General features: G+C 41.3%; 1 protein-coding gene across 12 annotated transcripts in view; it reads left to right on the forward strand.

The window, feature by feature from the left end:
- The window catches only part of PTPRD (protein tyrosine phosphatase receptor type D), a 1,064,164-nt gene that overhangs the window by 631,905 nt on the left and 414,767 nt on the right, over positions 1-17,492 (forward strand). For 7 of the 12 annotated variants that reach the window (XM_030194293.1, XM_030194296.1, XM_030194294.1 and 4 more), the window contains 2 exons: positions 7,877-7,903; positions 9,394-9,511. In XM_030194293.1, coding sequence (XP_030050153.1) covers positions 7,877-7,903; positions 9,394-9,511 — 145 coding nt within the window. The remainder of the gene's footprint in view (positions 1-7,876; positions 7,904-9,393; positions 9,512-17,492) is intronic. The other 5 variants (XM_030194299.1, XM_030194302.1, XM_030194300.1 and 2 more) reach the window with 1 other exon arrangement.

Below are 17,492 nucleotides of genomic sequence, written 5' to 3' on the forward strand. Positions count from 1 at the left end.
CTGGCTTGGAGAAAACTACTATGCAGCTGGCCTTTTCCATGGCAGATCAATTCCCCCCATCATGGTTTAAGAATCCAGCCCTGAAATTATTGTCTCTTGTATGTGAGATGATTAATTCTAGTTTCTCCTAGGAGTAGCCTAGTGGTTAGTGCAGTGGACTTTGATCCTGGGGACCTGGGTTCAATTTCCATTGCAGCTCCTTGTGACTCTGGGCAAGTCACTTAACACTCCATTGCCCCAGGTACAAATAAGTATCTGTATATACTATGTAAACCGCATTGAATGTAGTTGTAAAAAAACAGAGAAAGGATGTATATCAAGTCCATTTCCCTTTCCCCCATTTTACCATGTTCTTGGAAGGTGGCCTATGTTTAAAAAAAAACACACACACACACACATCTTGACCCTCTCCATCCTGTTACCACCAATTTCTGATATCTCTTCCATTTCTAAAATGGTAGAAAAGTTGTTTTTAACTCCTTTATTTCTTTTTAGATTAATGCTTTTCACCCTAAACAATTTTGATTTAGGTTTGGCCACAGTACTAAAACATCTCTTTTGGCTCTGGATAATCAAAGTCAGACTTCTCAATATGAAAATAACCCTTCAGGGGCTCATAGACCTTAGTACTGCATTTGACTTTATTGATCACTAGTAAAAAAGGCCCGTTTCTGACACAAATGAAACGGGCGCTAGCAAGGTTTTCCTCGGAGTGTGTATATTTGGGAGAGTGTATGTGAGAGTGACTGTGTGAGAGACAGAGTGAAAGTGTGAGTGTGTGTGTGTGAGAGAGAGAGTGAGTCTGGGTGTGAGTGTGTTTGTGAGAGAGTGTGTGTGAGAATGAGAGTGTGTGCAAGTGTGTATGTGAGACACAGTGTGAGAGAGAGTGTGTGTGTGTGTGCGAGAGAGAGAGTGTGTGTGAGACACAGATTCTCTGTGAGAGTGAGTGTATGAGACCAAGCGAGTGTGTGAGTGACTGTGTGGCACATAGAGAGTGAATGTGATACAGTGTGAGACAGAGTGTGTGAGAGTGAGAGTCAGAAAGACATTGTATATGAGAGAGAGAGTGTGAGCCCTGCCCTCCCAATCCATGCCCATCTGTCCCCTGCCCCCTCCATTCATCCTTTTCCAGCAATTCCCCTCTCTCCCTGAGCCCTGCCCTCCCAATCCATACCCATCCATGCTCCTCTGTCACCTGCCCCCTCCATTCATCCCTATCCAGCAATTCCCCTCTCTCCCTGAGCCCTGTCCTGCAATCCATATCCATCCATGCCCATCTGTCCCCTCCATTCATCCCTATCCAGCAATACCCCTCTCTCCCTGAGCCCTGCCCTCCCAATCCATGCCCATCCATGCTCCTCTGTCACCTGCCCCCTCCATTCATTGCTATCCAGCAATTCCCCTCTCTCCCTGAGCCCTGCCCTGCAATCCATATCCATCCATGCCCATCTGTCCCCTCCATTCATCCCTATCCAGCAATTCCCCTCTCTCCCTGAACCCTGCCCTCCCAATCCATGCCCATCCATGCTCCTCTGTCCCCTGCCCCCTCCATTCATCCTTTTCCAGCAATTCCCCTCTCTCCCTTCCATGACCCCCCCTCGCATCCATGCTCCTCTCTCTCCCATGTCCCAGCCTGGCTTCTCCCCCCCCCCCCTTCGCATCCATGCCCCCCCTTCGCATCCATGCTGTCGTTTCTCCCCTGCCCTCCCGCTCCCATTGTTCAACTTTACTGCCCACCCTCTTCTCTCCCCCCAACATCCCTTTTCTTTTTTTTTCTTTTTAAATTTACCTCCGTGGCGGTTCCGGCAGCGCAGCGTCAGGGAAGGAGGCAGCGCTCCCGACGTCTAGCCTTCCCTTCGCTGTGTTCCGCCTTCTTCTGACGTCATCCTTGACATCAGAAGAAGGCGGAACACAGTGAAGGGAAGGCTAGAGACGTCGGGAGCGCCGCCTCTTTCCCTGACACTGCGCTGCCGGAACCGCCACCACGGAGGTAAATCTAATATAATAAAACGCACCGTGCGTGGGTGCGATCCGTTTGTTTGGTTTTTTTTCCGCCCTTGACGTCATGACGTTTTACGCGAGGGCGGGGCAGAGACGGCTGGCTGGCTTCACAACATTAATCCACGAACCCTTCAGGGAGTGTTTGAGTGACTTCAGAACGTTGTCTTCAGAACGTTCACGGTGCGTTTTATTATATTAGATACTTTCTGGTTGTGCCATTGTTTACTCTGCTTTTGCTTGGTTGAGTTCTGTCCTTGCTAACCAGTTTTTTTCAGGAACAGGAGCAAATCACTCCTATCTGTACCCTTCTTCACCACCGCTAACTCCAGACTCCGCCCCTTCTGCCTCGCATCACCTTATGCCTGGAACAGACTTCCCAAGCCTATACGCCATGCGCCCTCCCTGCCCATTTTCAAGTCCTTACTCAAAGCCCATCTCTTCTCCCTTGCTTTTGGCGCATAACCACCTTCCCCATTCATGATACCTACACTGACTACTTAGTTTGTTACCTTTAGATTGTAAGCTCTCTTGAGCAGGGACTGTCCTCCCCATGTTTAAACTTGTACAGCGCTGCGTAACCCTGGCAGCGCTATAGAAATGCTAAGTAGTAGTAGTAGCATGATACTCTTTCTAGTCCTGCCCTCTAACTTGTGATTTCCACCAAGGTTCCATACTTGCTCCCTTCTCTTTAATGTTTTTCTAGCTCCACCAGCCACACTTGTTTAGGATTGAGCTACCAAATTTGCTTGTTTTCCCTTATGATCAAATTGAACTTCCAAATTTGCTCATTTGCATCTGGCTCCCTCCTTCCGCCCTCCTGGAGTGGGGTGCCAGCCACTGGTAGTCTGCTTTTATTGAATATTCTTTTTCCTATTCTGTCGCTTTCTGTCTTCTGACTGACACTTTCCTATCAACATTTATAGTTCCTTTAATTTTCTTCTATTGGTTATATTATTACTGTGAACTGCTCAGATAGTGCACACTAGGGTGGTATATCAAGACTGAATAAAGCTTGATGTATGCCGATGATATACGGCTCTCTTCTGAAGATATTTCTCCTTTTGCTCTCCTAATTTCAACAAATTTCTTGATGTGATTATTCATTGGTTCACCTCTTATAGACTAAAAGTCAAGCCTGCCACGTCTGAGGCCGTCTGGTTTTCCAGACCACTTTCTGACATCTTTCCATTTTCAAGTATTGTAGGTTTTTCCATTGCAATGAAATCCTTGGTGAAAGTCTTATTGGTCACGCTTGCCAAAAGGTTGAACTTTAAGACCCACATTTCAGAGGCGACTAAGAAAACTTTTCATGCATTATGGAAAATGTACACTCTAAAACATTATTGGATCAAAAGCTGACCTCACTCTTATTCATGCTTTTGGTACTACTCATCTTGAATACTGAAACTCTTTTTATTATTGTTCTTCATCTTTCCTGTCTGAAACACTTTTAACTTATTCAAAATACAGCCACTAAATTAGTATATGAACCAAAAAAAAAAAGGACGTGTAACTCCTCTTCTATGTAACCACCACTGACTATCCATTCCGTCTACAATATAATTTAAAATCCTGCTAGTAGCCGATTAGGCTTTTTATTCCAATTTGACTGTGTATTTAAATGCTTTTCTCATTCCTTATTCCTGTGTGTTATCTTTGCTTTTCCCAGAATTTTATTCTAATTGTTCCTCTACTTTCGCAAATCAGATTTGACTGTACTGGTCAGTTAGCTTTTTGTTATATTGCCCTTGTCCAGTGGAACTTGCTCTCTTAAGATCTTTGTGTTGAAAGTAATTACAGTACATTTTAAAAAAGCCTTAGGATTTGGCTTTTCTCTGTTGCTTTTGACAAAATTGTCCTTTGTGACTGCTGTTGTTTTTTTTTTTTAATTTTGTATTCCTTGGTTTGATCTATGGATTGTATGCTTCCATCTTTCTCCTCCTACTGTTATTTGAAGTTGCTCCATTGCCCTTCCTTCTCACTGGTAATAAAACCCCAGATGGACCGTAAACCACCATGATATTTTTCTTGAATGACAATACATCAAATACAATCAATCAGTTAGTCAAATAAATAAATAAAATGTGCATGCACATCAAGGACATGCCTAATTTGTGGCAAATGAAGGCATTTTCAATTTGTATACATTTAATTGAATTGGAAGGCCATGAAACCCAAATGGCCTGACAAATCCCATCATTTTTGACAGCTTTATAGGCTATGGTGCCAACTAGAAAAACAGCACTTTTCTTTTGCATGGCCAGTGTGAGCCTCACTGGGAATTAAATCCGCGCTCTGTGGTGTGGAGGCTAGAGATCTATGGCCAAAGCTACAAGTGGAGGGTGATACTATTATAGGTCATCTATTTCAAGCCCAATCTATAATGAAAAGTAGGTGTTTGCTTTTCTTCACAGAATACAAAAGTGGCTGAAAATGTTCTTACATTTAGATCAGCCCTATAGCTGGTGTAAATGCCTGTGCCTAGGTGTGTGCTAGAACAGGCATAAATTATCATATTTTATCAGTTACAAATTCACCTGCATGCCTCGCCCACACTTTGCCTGTCCACACGTCTTCCACCAAAGTGTGTACCATCAAATAATGGCATATAGATTTCCAATAGGCAGTGTTCTATAAGGTTATTTATATGCATAAATAACCACTTATACATTCAAATGACTAGACTATCACCATTTACATGCCTTCTTGCCATGCAGCTCTTTAGAGAATGACCACCTTAGGGTAGAAACCAGTGAATAGTTATCTTCTGGACAGTGGAAGGTAAAAGAAGTCCCTGGAAGAGTCCATTGGAACAGAATTTAGACTTTAATCAAGAAAATACTCCATGCTGACTTAGTGGGCCCTAGATCATGTCTCTCCTGCTGCCTAGTGGATAACTATTCACTAGCATCTACTTTGACTGTGCAGCTTCTACTCTCTAGGGTCAAGTGTTTGATCTCCAGTGAGCTTGACAGCCAGAGTAGAGCCATCTTCAGAAAAGACAAGGAATAAGCAGAGGTCACTTGATCTACCATGTTTAAACTTTTTGACAAGCAGCCAGACAAACCTTGTTTCATCCAAATCAAATGGCTGATGTCATCGTGAATCTGAGACTAACACTATGTTCTTGCTATTTTACTCTTAAATTTCAGAGGGAGAAACTTTTAAGAAAGTGGTGAAAATGATCAGGCATAGAAACAGAGAGAAAGCAAAGAACTTAGTGAATCAGATCAACAGCCTGTCAAAGCCAGTTTCCAACAATGGCTAATCCAGGTCACTCGTACCTGGCAGATTCTCAAAAACTAAGCAGCATGAATATAGCTACTCCAAGTATACCTTATACAGACTTTTCTTCCATGATCTTCTCTAGAATTTTTTTTAACCCTTCTAGGCCAGGATGCTTTTATCACGTCCTCTAGCTGAGTGAAATATTATTTCTCTGATTTGTTTCAATTGTACTACTTAGTAGCTTTTTGGTTTCCCCTCTAGTCTTTTAACCTTTTGAAAGAGTAAACCACTGATTCTCTTTTACCACTTTCACTCCACTCATGATTTTATAGACCTTGATTGTATCTCCATTCAGCTGTCTCTTCACCAACCTGAAGAGCCATGACTTTTTTTTTCTCATCATTCCATCCCACTTAACATTTTAATTTCCCTCTCTGCACATTTTCCAATTCTGCTATATTTTTTTGAGATAAGACAACCAGAATTGCACATGGTAGTCAAGCTGTGGTTGCACCATGGAGCAATAAAGACACATTATAATATTCTCTCTTTTATTCTCTAATTCTTTCCTAACAATTCATCACAATCTATTTGCTTTCTTGCTGCTACTGCACAGTGAGCAGAGGATTTCAGCATATTGTTGAGATAATAAATAGAAATAAAATAAAACAAAAATAAGATACAATAATTTTTATTGGACTAACTTAATACACGTTATGACTAGCTTTCAAAGGCAATACTTTCTTTGGGTCATAGGAACTTAAGCGTTTGCCATACTGGGACAGACTGAAGGTACATCAAGCCCAGTCCCTGTTTCCAACAGTGGCCAACCCAAGTCGCAAGTACCTGGCAAGGGCCCAAAACAGTAGAATACATTTTATGGTTTTCTAGAAATAAGCAGTGGATTTTCCCCAAGGCCATGTTAATGATGACGTAAAGACTTTTCTTTTAGGAAGTTATCCAAACCTTTTTTTAAAACCCTGTGAGGCTAACTGCTTTTACTACAGTCTCTGACAACAAATTCCAGAGTTTAATTACATGTTGAGTGAAGAAATATTTTCTCCAATTTGTTTTAAAATTACTACTTTGTAGCTTCATTGTGTGCCCCCTAGTCCTAGTATTTTTGGAAAGAGTAAACAAACGATTCCCGTCTACCCATTCTACTCCACTCATTATTTTATAGACCTCTATCATATCTCCTCTCAGCCGTCTTTTCTCCATGCTGAAGAGCCCTAGCCACTTCAGCCTTTCCTCATAGGGAAGTCATCCATCCCCTTTACCATTTTTGTTGCCCTTCTCTGTACCTTTTCTAAATCCACTATATCTTTTTGAGATACGATGACCAGAATTGCACACGGTCAGATCTGAAGAAGGTGGTATTGCCTTCAAAAGCTAGTCAAACATGTATTAAGTTAGTCCTATAAAAAAAGTATCATATCTTCTTTTTTGTTTCATTTTATTTCTATTTATTACCTTTAAAAGTGGACTAACAGAGCTACCACGCCAGCTTGTCCAAGCATATTGTCCAGACTGTCCATGATGACACCAAGATCTTTTATCTGGGTGGTGACTCCTAATGTGGAACTTAGTATTTTCATTAGGGTTATTCTTTAACGTTTTCATCATTTTGCATTTTTCCACATTAAATTTTGTCTTTTGTTCGGATGTCTAGTCTCACAAGGTCTTCCTGCAGTTTTTCACAGTCTTCTTTGTTAGTGCCCATTGCCTATATTTTGACATCATGGAGTCTCCCTAGCAGTTTCGATGTCTTGTAGTGCTGTTGCCTCTCTGTCAGATTCTTGTCAGGAAGTTTCAAGCGAGTTTCTTTGAAAATGGATGGGAAAATGCCACTGTTAGAATGCAGAATTCTTTGCCCCTTTACTTTAATACAAATGAATGAAACACTATTTATAACCCCCCCCCCCCCCCCCAAATTGAGCTAAACATTTTCCCTGTGCACATCCGTAGTGTATGTTTATGTGTTGGTACACTTTAGTACATCTAATCCTAAATGCTTCATCATCAATTGTGCTAAGACATCCAGGAAGCTGTTAGGAAATAACTAGATAAACTCATTTTACAGTATTTTCATAAGCTGGAGATACTTGTTCTTTGAGATTTGGAGCAAGACCCTCCCCCTCTGCCATCACTCCAATCCTTTTGATCTGCTGGGCTGGTCACCAACTGGCTAGGGTAGGATTAGTGTTTGTGAGTAATGTTTGCAGCACTTTGTTATATAGGCTGATACATTTGCTGTATTTGAGGACATTGACGTACTTCACGTGTACGCTTGAAGGTGTCAGAATATGCTACTACTGTAGTTGACATCTGACTATTCTGCCCCTCATAGATGCTAGGTTTTGGAAAAGTCACAATTAAATAGGAAAGCAATAGACTTTCTTTATTCATGCTGGTGATTCTCTATTGCTTGACAAACACCCTGGGAAATAGGCATAGTAAATCTAGAATGCCTGGAGGAGAAAAAAATTAAAATTGCTTGGAAGCAAGCTCCAATTACCAGCACAGTTTTTATAATCTTAGCGCTGCCTGATTTTGCAAATAATAAAAAGGAGGACAAAATTGGCTTGCCAGCCTACAAATATTTCTTCATTTCCTTTTTTTTCTCTCCAACATTATTCTATATCAGTGGGAATATGATGATACTGCTGAACATGTGAGTAATATTGACTGGACAGCTAAAAAGTCTGCTTTTTAAAAGTTGTTTTTTGCTCTGTTGGCATTTTATTTGTGCAAGTGCATGCACTAACATGTTTCTGAAAGTTCCATCCACTTTTATTCATGTGGATCATTCAATCTCTCAATCTTAATTTTTATGTGGAGTTGACATGATGTTGAAACGTGTACAGTGCAAAACTCCAACTGTTGTGCAATTAATTTTGATGGCTGTAACTAACTGCCTTCTAATGCAACTTGGAGAGCATTGCTCTTAAAGATAGCATTACCCCAAATCAAGTCTATGAAAGTGATTGTTTTTTTGCAAACAGGCTGCATTTTTGCTTAGCAGAACTGATCACAATAGAGCAGTTCAAAATGTCTTATTGTTGCATGAGATCCCAGGATACATAAAAGGCAATTCTAGAGCTGGGCATCCACATTTCTGTACCCCTTGCATGTGTAAATTTACAGAACAGCAGCAGTTACCGCAAAAAGGCCAACAAGGTACTTCAGCAGTATTTTGTAAGGGCGTGCCTAAGAGGCGCAGGGAATAAATGGAAGGAGAGGGCATATGCATGGGTGGAGCTTCCACTTATGCATGTAAATTATACAGTAATCTAAGAGCCCTGTTTACTAAGCCATGCTTGAGGCATGTTAGCGTTTTTAGCCCATGCTAACCGTATAGACACCGATAATATTCCTATGGGTGTTTACACGGTTAGCATGCACTAAAATTTCCTCATGCATTTATACCAGGTCTCTAGGCTGGTGTAATTCCGGGCATGCAAATTTAAGATGCACCAATACTGGGTTACGCTGATATTCTATAACAGAACCTGGGTGCCTAAGTTGTGTTATAGAATGGGCTCCCACTGCTCACACTTTCAGCATCTAAATGGAGGTGCCCACTTATAGATTTGCTTCCATGTTGAATAGAAATGTAATCCTGCCTAAAACTGTTAAAATGGAGATACTTCTGCATGTGCACACTTTGCTTGTATTTTCTGAAGGCACTTTTCTTCATAGATTCCCTTTTATCATTCTGAGTAATTGAAATGATAGACCCATGGGCGTGCATTTTACTCGATCAGAGATTAATATACCACCGTGACGGGAACACATAGATCAACTCTGTTCAGAGTGGCCTTAATTATTCTGTGATTATTACGTTAATATCATACAAGCTAAGTCTATCAGCCTGTAGTCCATTTATTGCCCTTAAATTTATTTGATACAGCAGCATTGCAAATGACTATTTGAACTGCACAGATATTAGGTGACAGCTACGTTTTCAAATTCCTGGCAGTGACTGAGTTTTGAATCATCAAAATGAAAGCTAGTGTCTAAAATTATCTTGATAGCACAAGATGCTTGCTGTATAGGAATGCATTTTCTAAATTTGCATGGAAAGTGAGCTAGCTGGTTCCGGTATTTCTTACTATGGAATGGATGTTTGATTCAACATTTTCTGGTTATATTTAATTGTAGGTAATGATAATCTCTGGACTGCAGCCTGAAACTGCATACTCCATCACTGTGACAGCCTACACGACAAAAGGAGATGGAGCTCGCAGCAAGCCAAAAGTGGTATATACCACCGGAGCAGGTAATGTACTAGTACTTTCCCAAATTTCAGTGTCTTGGAAAAAATGTTCAGCCTGGGAACAGTCGATTCTATTTATGGAATGAAATATGAGTTATAAATTAAAAATTGAAGAAGTTACTATTTTCAAAGTGATCCCACACTGAGAAGTTTTTTGACCAGAAGAATGCAGTTTGGAGTCAAACAGGCTTGTTTCTGAGATCTTTTGCCTCCCATGGCGATGGGAGTTGTCACCTAGTTCTTGTGCAGAATTAAAGACCACTGTTTTTTTGCTGTTGATTTTCCGTGAAGAAAACCATCATAAAGGAAAAAAGGAGAAAGTGATGTGAAGATAGGATATGCAGTTCTTCTGCCAGTCCTTGTGCTCATGCTCCTTCCTACTCCTCATTTTGGGATTACATTGCCACCACACCTTATTTCCTTCCAGTATTGAGCACTGATTGGGAAACTTATATGAGGATGGGGAGGGGGACTGAGGATAGGAAGTGAGAGGGTTTGAGATGGATAGTAGCCACCCAGGCTTTCTTGGAAAATCCAGGAAACGTGACTTGACTAAATAGGGTTAGTTTATATGAATTTCTAATGTGACTATGGGTCAGAAGATAATCATCATGTACTTAATGTGCAGTATACACGCATTCTGGCGCAAAGACAGTCCCTGACAGGGAGAGGAGAACACACACACATACTGCCTCCTAGCCCTGCTGGCCAGCCTGGTCTATCCGGTTCTGTACTCACCAGCTCTCATCCTGCTCGCCTTCACCTCCGTTCAGCTGCTTCAGCTCGTCAGGTCTCAGAGGTTCCACATCTTCCAGCAGCGAGCTGTCACTGTCTATGGCCAGCCTGAGCCCTGCCAACAACTGCAACAATCATAACGCCAACAGTGGAAGTGTAAAAGAACCAACATATCTCCTTCCAACCCCAGAGAAAGATGAAGAGGAGCTTGGCAGCCAGGACTGTGGAGTCACCCACAGTAGTACAAATTTGCAACATTATCAACAAAATCATCAACTAATCATTGTTTTTCTCAACATTTACACATTTTATACCATAGTGTTCTCTTCAGATATGTTTGCCAGCTGATGGACATTAAGAAGTACTGCTCTGCAATGGCAAAAAGAAACAAATGTCTACTTTTGCTGAAGCACATGCTTTTTTTTGCCTCTGCAGGGCAGAGTAGCAGGGTTGGAGCAGAGGAATGCTTACATTTCCAAAGACCTTTGGTCTGACACAGTATATCAGTTCTTATGAATTAAATGTATACATTCTCTGTATCCACAAAAATCCAACCTCCCAACAGGTTGGACATTTCTCCTTGGAAGTCACCATACAAAAATATTCTGATTCTCAGGTCATCTGAACAGCAGCAACATAAATCTCTCCACTACCAGACAAACTATAAAATACAAAACCTGACAACTAACCATATGTGTAGGAAACCTGACATATACAACACTAGCACTAATTCCTAAAATTCAAATAGCAAGAACCCTACCTACGAATAGGCAAACACTACAAATATTACACTGGGCCGTAAAACACCAATACACCTACTACTGTTCAAACAGAACAAGTGGGATTTCTATAGATCTCTACACAGCAAACTACACCTCAATCAAAACACAGCCACATAGGAGCTAGATATGTGGATCTAATGGGTACTGAGCACCCCGAATTTTGAGCAAGCTCCTTCATTATGGCCATGGAGGGGTTATTTGTATTGCCTGGCACCCCCAAATATTTTGAAATGCTATGCAGAGACAGAGATGCACCAAATAAAGATCACAAATTAGAAACAGAAATATGAAAACAAAAATTGAACTGGTAACCCCTAAAAAGTCAAAATTTAGCAATCAACACTAGAAAAATAAAACCAAATTCATTTACTCTTGTACTGAACATAATACTAATGTACCCGCAATATATATTTCCCAAAACTAGCATATTCCAGTTCATAAATCCAGAATAAAACACTTTTTTCCTACCTTTGTTGTCTGGACATTTTATTTTTCTAATCATGTTGGCCCCAGTGAGTTTCTCTCTTCTGCTTTCCTATCTGTCTTCTGCCCACTTTCTCCATTTGTCCTTTCTCCTCACTCCTCCTGTCTTCTATCCCCTAACATCTGTCTCTGACATATTTATCTTTCCCTTTTAGCTCTTTTCTCTCTTTCTTTTCTACCTTTCTGACAGTTCAGATTTCACTTCCAGTTCTCCTTCTTTTTACTTTTCACATACCTATCAACTTTCCATCTCCTCCTCTCAGTCCTTACCTCTCCCATTTTTTTATCTCACTTCTTCCCCACTCTCTTCTTTTGTCGCCCTCCCATTCACCACATTTTTATATTCTGCACTCACCACCCTCCTTTCACTCATCTCCTTGACAGCCCCTCATAGACTCTCACACATGGTTCCATCATGTTCAGCATTTCCCCTTCTTCCACCTTTGTACATCAGCATCTTGTCTCTCTCTCTCCTTCTTCCCACCCCCACCCTTAGAGCCCATCTCCCTTTCCACCCCTACTCTTGTAGCCAAATGTGTTTCCTCTCTCTCTCCCCCCAACATTTGTAGGCTATCATCTCCCTGCCCCTCTTCATTCCCTACCCCAACCATGCAGCATCTCTCCTTTCTGGCCAACAATGTAACTTCTCCTTTTTACTCTTTCCTTCCCCCATAGCATCCCATCTCTATCCCTTTCTTCTCCTTCCCCTCATAGGCTCCCCCGCTGACTCTCCACTTCATCATCTCCCCCTTCTCTCCCATTTTCTCCTCTCTCTCTCAATAGTCAGCATCTCCCCACTCTTTATCACTTCATATCTAGAATCCTGCTGTCTCGTGCCTCCCATCATCACCATTATGCCCTCTCTTTCCCCTGTCTAGCATTTCTCCTCCTCCCCATCCCACCCCACTCATTTGGTCCAGCTTTTTGCCTTCTTTCCTCCAACCCACCATTGGTCCAGCTTTTCCTCCTTTACCCCCACCAACCAACCATTAGACCAGTTTTGCTCCTTCTCCCCCCCCCCCCCCCCCTCCACTTTTGGTCCAGCTTTTCTCCTTCTCTTCCCTATCCACCAACCAACCAACCATTGGTCCAGCTTTTTTCCTTTTCCCCACCCTACCTCTCCTCATCTCACCTCAGTGTAGCTTTTCTCCTTCTCCTACCCCTACCTCACCCCACCCACCATTACCCAGGTTTTCTCCTCCCCCCCCCACCTACCTACCCATATCCAGCATTTCTCCTCCCTCTAGGCCCATCCCTACTCCTACCCTCACTTCCATTGGCCCAGCATTTCCCCATCTCCTTCCCTCCCTCCGCCTCCCCCTAAATTGGTCTAGTTTTTCTAAATCTCTTTCTCCTCACCCCACTCACTCACCCAGCCATCATTTGTCTAGCTTATCTCCTTAGCCCTCCTTCCACCCACCATCAGTCCTGCATTCCTTCTTCCTCTTCCACGGTCCGGCTTAACTCCCTTTTACTTCTTCTCTAATTTGTGATGGCATCCCTCCCTTCCTCTCTTCTCCCCCCATACCTTTTTAAAGGTGTTTTAGAGGTTGCGGGCAGCGATTCACAATGTGCTGCCTCTGCCGACATCTGAGTCATCTGTCTGACCTTCTCTTCCTATGCAGAAACAGGAAGTTGTGTCATACAAAAGGCTCCAATATTGACACGAGCAGCGTGTTGTGAATTGCTCCCCCGCTGCAGGCAACCTCTTTAAGACAGCTTTGAAAAGGTATGGGGGTGGAGAGACGGAGGGAGGGATGCCATCGCACAATAGAGGAGCAAAATGGAAAGAAACCCAACAGCAAAAGGAGAGACCAAGAGGGAACACTTGGGCTTTCTTTTTTTTGGCCAGGAGTCAAACACCATGTACCCCCTGGGGAGGTCTCGCATACCAATACCGCTTGTTGAGATACTGCAGTATACCACTTATGTGCTGTCTTACAGAATAACCCTTGGATGTTATGCTGTCACTTATGGCTAGATTCTATATATGGTGCCCAAAAAATTGGCACAGAGAAAAGCACTTTTCTACAAGCCATGCATAAAGTTAGGAGTGGTTTATAGAACAGCACTTATGCCCAGGAATCACGCCTAAATTAGGCACATATATCCGTTATTTATAACAATGTGTGTTAATTTTAGGAATGCCCCCATTCCAACCATGCCCCTCCCATTTCTGCACCCCCTTTTTCATATTGTACATAAATTTACGCGCATAAATGCCTATTAAATCTAAGTTCCATAGCCTTATATTTAAGAAAGGTGGCGTCTTTTCTGATAGATGGAGAACAGCATGTTAGGTGCGTCGGAGCTTTCCTTCTTTCACCAGTACATTTTAACTTATTTATTTATTCATGACATTTATACCCCACATTTTCCCATACAATTTTAAGTTCAATATGGCAGACAAGCTAAAAAGAAGTCATTACAAAATATGAAACAGAATATATTAAGAAAGAGACAATGGCAGTCCTTTATTGTGAAAAAGACCCGACACGGGCCGTGTTTCGGCGCACAAGCACCTGTCTCAGGGGTCTAACATAAAAACACAAAGATAATTATAAATACACATTTCACAAAAATAAACATCCATATCATAAAGTAATAAACAATTAAAATGCAAAAACATAAAGATAATAAGATATAAAATCCAATATTAAAAATAAATATATGAGGATCAAGATCTTGTCAGTGATAACCCAAAGTGTTTAAAATAAAATGAAATAACTAAAATAAACTTCCATGAACCATTATGTACAATCATATACACATTTAAAACACCATTTACAAAATTATAGAATGAATTAAAATAATATGATATATTAACATTAAGCTTCTAGGTAAATGTAAATCTTCCTGATTTGTGTGGGGTGGATCATAGAAGTGATAGTACTCATTCAAGATTTTTAAACACTATGCCCAATTGTTTATAATGGACCATAGAGGTGAGCTCGTTTTCTTAAGTATTCAATGGATATTTTAACACACCTTCATGTTTCACATTAGGCAATTTACTCAGACTGTCTGAACATTCCTGCTCATATATTGTGAAGACACACTGTGGTAAGCCCCCCCCCCCCCTTTTTTTTCATGCAGATATATATTCAGCACTGCTTGCTCACAACATACAATTTGCCATAACACTCATGTACTATAATATTTACAGAGTGAGTCATATCACAATAGGTTAATATATCATATTATTTTAATTCATTCTATGATTTTGTAAATGGTGTTATTAATGTGTATATGATTGTACATAATGGTTCATGGAAGTTTATTTTAGTTATTTCATTTTATTTTAAACATTTGGGTTATCACTGACAAGATCTTGATCCTCATATATTTATTTTTAATATTGTATTTTATATCTTATTATTTTTATGTTTTTGCATCTTAATTGTTTATTACTTTATGATATGGATGTTTATTTTTGTGAAATGTGTATTTATAATTATCTTTGTGTTTTTATGTTTGACCCCTGAGGCAGGCACTTGTGCGCCGAAACATGGCCCGTGTCGGGTCTTTTTCATAATAAAGGACTGCCATTGTCTCTTTCTTGAAGGCCCAATGTTGCTTTTTCTTGTCTATATTGTATGCTTGTATGCTGTATTACCCTCTCTTTTGTGATTACAGAATATATTAACCCACACATATCAATAAGGATTGACACTCTATCCTGTATACAGAAATTTATAGAATTAATTGAATCTTGGATTTCAATTCATTGCCTGAAACTTAATAAAGAAAAAGCATAGTTTCTCTGAGTAGGAACATGCACTGGTGTGAGATACAGGAAGAATTTTATGATTGGTGGGAGCTCATTTCTTTAGATTTGCAATCTAAAATTGTAGGTGTAGAATTGATAACTCTGTAACCATGCAACAGCATGCCTCCTAAATTATGAAGAAAACATATTGTATTCTAAGTAGCTTATGGGGTCTTTTACAAAGGCGCACTAGAGTTTTTAGTGTACGCTAATTTTCAGCTCATGCTAAATGCTAGAGACACCCATTTATTCCTTATTTTTAGCATGTGCTAAAAATGCTAGCGTGCCTTTGTAAAAGGACCCTTTAGAGCAGTCATGAAATACTTTACTAGGGGTGCTTTTCAAATACTGGTCCAGATCCTTGTATTATCTCGATTAGATTATTGTAATTTCGTTTTGATCCATTGTTCTAAGGCACTAATTAACAGTCTACAAGTAATGCAAAATGCAACAGTCAGATTAATCTTTGGTTTATTAATATTCAAATCTGTTAAAGTTATTATCTGAAGCTGCATTGGCTGCTAATATTAGCTCGAATACAGTTCAAGTTAAATATCTTTAAAATCCTCTAGGGAGATTTGCCTAGTTATTTGTTGAATTTAGTGGTGCCTTTATGAGATGCTGCTTCTCGCTACGCTACTCAAAATCAGTTTATGCTGCATTTTCCAGATACTCTTAGATTAAAATCATTTAAACAGTTTACATCCTCATTACAGTATCAATTTTCTATATGCTGGAATATCTTGCCTCTATCCTTAAGGTCATGCCAGCACTAAAATTCAGAAAAATCTTGAAAACTTTTCTTTTTCAAAGGTCTGGTCTTACATCTTCTAATTTGATATAGTTACATTGTTATGATTATATTTAGTTTCTCTTTTACTTGTTTTGTTATGAAGATAATGGCTGAGTATCCCTGGTTATCCGTAGGACTGGGCAGAACCCCCACACTCAACCCTCACTCCACCCCAGCACTATCAAGGCAATTCTATACACTCAGACTTACGCCCCAATTATGGGGTCTTTTACAAAGCAGCGCTTTTAGTCCATGCTGCAAATCAGCTGGCACTAAACGCTGAGACACCCTTTATATTCCTATGGGTGTCTCGGTGTTTAGTGCTAGCTGATTTTTACCATGAGCAAAAAACACTACTGCGGCTTAGTAAAAGACCCCCCTATGTAAATAAAATCATTAAAATAAAGACATAGCAGGATGTGTGTATACAAATGTGCCAAAATTCCACTTAAGCATTATTCTGTCAATATGTGCACATCTTGCATATTGATTTACAGTTTAAAAAAAAAGAAAAGAAAAAATTCCCGTAGTTTTCTTTATTTTTTTGCCCTTTTAAAGTTTCCTTTGTTTTTCGACTCGGCCGGCTTAGGCCACGTGGTCGGGTTGTTCCCTTTTTTACGTGCCCTTTTTTCTTTTAACAGGCACGATCGCGTCTTTTGATTTCACCGAAGCCGTTTTTTCTTCCATGTCATCGAAGACAACCCAGCGGCTTCAAACGTTGTACTCGGTGCAACTGGACTGTCTCGGGTACCGATACCCATGCTTGGTGTATCCAGTGCCTTGGGCCCGACCACAGCCCAACCGCTTGCAGTCTGTGTCTTTGTATGAAGAAACGGACCCAAGCGTCTTGAGAGGCCCAACGAGAGAAGCTTTTTGGGGCTCAGTCCGGTCTTTCGACGTCGACATCGAAGGACGCATCGACATCAGGAGCGAAGGTAATGGCTGCAGAACGACCAACTTGTGCTGGGAGCAGTGAGGTATCGAGTGGGTCTTCACCTGTCTCGAGGCCTCCTGTTATGCAGGCCCCCCGGGACCGACCTTCGTCGGACCCGGCCCCGAGAAGACGTGAGGATTCCATGTCTTCCTCATCGATACCGAGGAGTCTCGATGACGGACGTCGAGCAAAGGCAAAGAAGCACCGTCATCGTTCTCCTTTGACACACGGTGCCGGAAGCTCCGGTGCATCGAGGGATTCGGCACCCGAGAAGCGTCGGCGTCGAGAGGATCGCTCTCCCTCTATTCAGGAGGTGCCGATACGTCGGTCTAGCAGCCCGGTACCTGATCCCGAGCCTCGACATCTGCTGCAGCGGTATCTGGCCCTTCGCCTGTGGTGAGGTCCCCAACCTCGGTGCCGCCTGCGGCATCGGTGTCGGCTGCCACCCAGGTCGACTCCCCTTCGACGTCAGTGGAGGAAGCTTCACT

This window comes from Microcaecilia unicolor, chromosome 2 (assembly GCF_901765095.1).
Source record: "Microcaecilia unicolor chromosome 2, aMicUni1.1, whole genome shotgun sequence".
Lineage (NCBI taxonomy): Eukaryota > Metazoa > Chordata > Amphibia > Gymnophiona > Siphonopidae > Microcaecilia > Microcaecilia unicolor.